At 39.4% G+C, this 3108-nt stretch overlaps 1 protein-coding gene across 1 annotated transcript; it reads right to left on the reverse strand.

Moving 5' to 3' along the window:
• Positions 1–15: 15 nt before the first annotated feature.
• On the reverse strand, positions 16–3100 carry LOC112457217 (dentin sialophosphoprotein-like). The gene is made up of 3 exons (XM_025020146.1): positions 2973–3100; positions 399–2411; positions 16–263 (listed from the first exon to the last, which is right to left on the reverse strand). The coding sequence occupies exons 1-3, from the start codon at positions 3028–3030 to the stop codon at positions 16–18; spliced, it is 2319 nt and encodes a 772-aa protein (XP_024875914.1). The 5' UTR covers positions 3031–3100.
• Positions 3101–3108: the final 8 nt, after the last annotated feature.

Consider the following 3108-nt stretch of genomic DNA (forward strand, 5'->3'; position numbering starts at 1 on the left):
AATTTTTCCTTAAACTCAATAAATACGTACCTTACCGCAAGCACGACAATGATGACGCCTTTTAAGTACAGTAAATTTAACATCGCACAACATGCAACTAGGTGCATCGCTATCCGGAATCCAAAACGGAGGCTGTTTTCCCAATACTGTGTTACATTCGACTAAAGAATTATCAGAAACATCCGACGAAGCACCGCGATCTTCGTCAACAGTGCCACTGATTTCTGAGTGTTCCGGTTCTTCTGGTACAAAACTCGAGGATTCTGTTATAATATCACTTGTTTACTCAATATGAAAATTGAAGCTGACTTTTTATGGCTTTGAAGAACATGCGATAGTGGCAATTTGTGAGTGGAGACCAACAAAGAAAATTAAAAAATAAAACATTAAAAAGATACCTGTCTGTGAATGTGAGTCACTTGTATTATGCGTCAATACAATGTCAAGTGTCTGGGGACGGGTCGGCTTTTCGGCTTCCTGATCACTTTCCTTCGTATGAGGGGCCATACAAGTATCGCTGATTTTAGATGCGGTTTCCATTTTAGAGATCTCCTCGCCGTCATGTGCGCTGGTCTCATGTACGACATCTTTGTTATTTTCAGCAATATCTTGGCAATACACTATCTCGTCGTGATCTTCTTTGTTTTCTGATAAATTTAATAAAGTACCACTACTGTCATCCTGCGACAGAGTATCTCTATTAGAATCTTGTTGTAATTTCTGTGTGCCGTTACTGCAAAACTGTTCTCCGATATTTTCGAACTTTGACGGGACTTTCTCTTGAACGGCGATGACATTACTAGACATAGCTTGCAGGGTGCTATCTTGTGTCGCTACATCCTGACCAATCGTTTCGATCACATGGGAATCTTTTATCGTTTTGTCTAGCTCATTACTTTGTATATCCTTTAATTGATTACTTTTTTCACATAAAGCGTGTTCAATACATTTATTACATTTTACATCCGTTATATTTTCGTTACATATATCCGTGTTATAATCAATTACGGGAAATTTTTTCGTCTTCTCCTGAAACTCCTCCTGCGATATCTTCGGAAGTTCGCCTATCGTAATTTTCTCGAATATCGGCGCTTCGTTAACATCCTCGTCATCTCGCCGACTCGCACTCTTTTCTTCTCCGTCACCTCTCAATTCGTCATGTGACTGCGGCAACCAGGTATTATCCGAAAGCGATGTATTTTCTGTCTTGGATCTCTCTTCGTTCTCTAACTCTAACAAATACTGGTTCAGTTCTTCTTCAGAAAAATCATCGCCGGTATCAATTGTATGAGTCATATGTATGCTAGAGAAGACGTCGCTCTTGGTTGCTTCTACATTTTTATCATGATCTTCGCTGCTCGTTACAGTCTTATCCAACATTGCGGTATTCTCCGCTATGCTTTCCTTATTCTCGACAAATGTGTACTCGCCGACGGGCTCTCGATTATCCAAGTCCAACTGCCGTTGTTTGCTAATGATGCTATCAGAATTTTCTTTAAACGCGTCGCTAACCATGACCTTTTTATCAACATCGTCTTTATTACTGGACAGTTCCGTATTTATCGTAATGTCATTACGTCTCGAGATGGCCGTGTTTGATACAGGAATTATAGCGTCGCCGTTGTTTTCCTCAGACCGCATCGTAGTAGAATGATAAAACATAACGTTCTGCATTATATTATCCTGTTTGTTACTAGGTTCAACTTTGACAAACGTGCCCAATTCAACCGGTAAAACATTTTTATGGTCTACAGTAATCTTGTCGACCGCAGCATTCGTTACACCTTTCTCCATCGGAATTGAACGTTCGTTAATCGTCACGTCTCTGCTCGACCTAAAATCCTTCTCCGCTAAATCGTCCATGGACCTCTTAGACAAATCGTCTACCGTATCCAGCATAGGCTCGACGTAACTCAAGCTTCTAGTGGGAGCATTAATATATTCGTTCAAACTATTAAACACATTGCTGATGCTGGGCTTGAAGTTCGGCTGATTCAATTTCTTGTCGTATCTATCGCCGTCTTTCGAATCGCTGCTCGCACCACCCTGCTGTTTCTGCATCGAGTTTTGAGATACATCACCGTACGCCGCCGAAGACACTTGATCAGAGTCATAAGGATGAACACATGATTTCTGCCCGGTCGTGATGTCGTTGACACGGTCGTGCGTATAGAAATTGTTCACGGAATCTTTGTTGTCCGATATAAATACTATATTCTTCTCCACTAGCGTATACTTGGAGTCGACCTCCATCGGCCGAGTGTCCCTGTATTTTTCGACGGTCGGTGCCACGTCGCCTTTCTCGGGATTAAAGCTGTACACTTTCGGAGGCACGGATTCGTTAGCACGCTTTTCCACAACTGACGCATCGATCGCAGAAGTTGCGACTGCCGCTATTTGCTCCGCGCAATCTGCAAATAATTGAATAAAATTTTACTAGACTTTTATTTGAAACAACTTGTATACAACATATTTTTTTCAGCGCAACACACGTACATCTATTCGAAAGGTAATTTTATATGAAAAGAAACTTCCTATAAAGTTCTATGCTCTACAAATTAAAAGAAATATATCTATGGAAGGTTCTAAAGGGATTCTTAAAGCTTGTTCAAGTTCCTACTTTTTATTTATACTTGCTCATTCAATTATTTAAAGAAAAAGTAGATGATGTAAAAAGAAAGTATATTTCTAGTTTAAATACAAGGTTCTTTGAACATAGAAAAAATTCCTGAAATTTATTCAAGTATACTTTCTCATTCAAGCGTAGCAAATCGTACTTTTTGTTGAAGTTTATACTCGAACAAAAAGTACAATTTCAAAATATTCAAATATAAGAATTCTTAAAATTTATTTAAGTATAAATAAAAAATATAGAAAACTTTTTTGTTCGAGTTTGCGCTTAAAACTTCCAAGTGTACAAAGAATCCGTCCGAAACTCATTCAAGTAGGCCTTTTCCCTCGAGGATTCGTACCTTCGTTGAATTCGAAGTCATTGAGGACCTTGTCCAAGTCGATCATGAACTTCTCCATGGCGCTTCCACGTTGCGTTTCCAGTTGCGTGTTTTTTTTTCGCTAAACAAATCTATCAAACAACACTGTCCGACTCCA

The sequence above is a fragment of the Temnothorax curvispinosus genome, unplaced genomic scaffold (genome assembly GCF_003070985.1).
Source record: "Temnothorax curvispinosus isolate PA1 unplaced genomic scaffold, ASM307098v1 QBEX01007631.1, whole genome shotgun sequence".
NCBI classification, from domain to species: domain Eukaryota; kingdom Metazoa; phylum Arthropoda; class Insecta; order Hymenoptera; family Formicidae; genus Temnothorax; species Temnothorax curvispinosus.

Excerpts from the sequence above, each read along its gene's own strand:
- LOC112457217 (XM_025020146.1), bottom strand. The coding sequence starts at position 3,030 with ATGGAGAAGTTCATGATCGACTTGGACAAGGTCCTCAATGACTTCGAA. Across the intron at positions 2,412-2,972 it reads TGACTTCGAATTCAACGAAG|ATTGCGCGGAGCAAATAGCG; the intron begins GTACGAATCCTC and ends AATTATTTGCAG. Across the intron at positions 264-398 it reads TGACTCACATTCACAGACAG|AATCCTCGAGTTTTGTACCA; the intron begins GTATCTTTTTAA and ends ATATTATAACAG.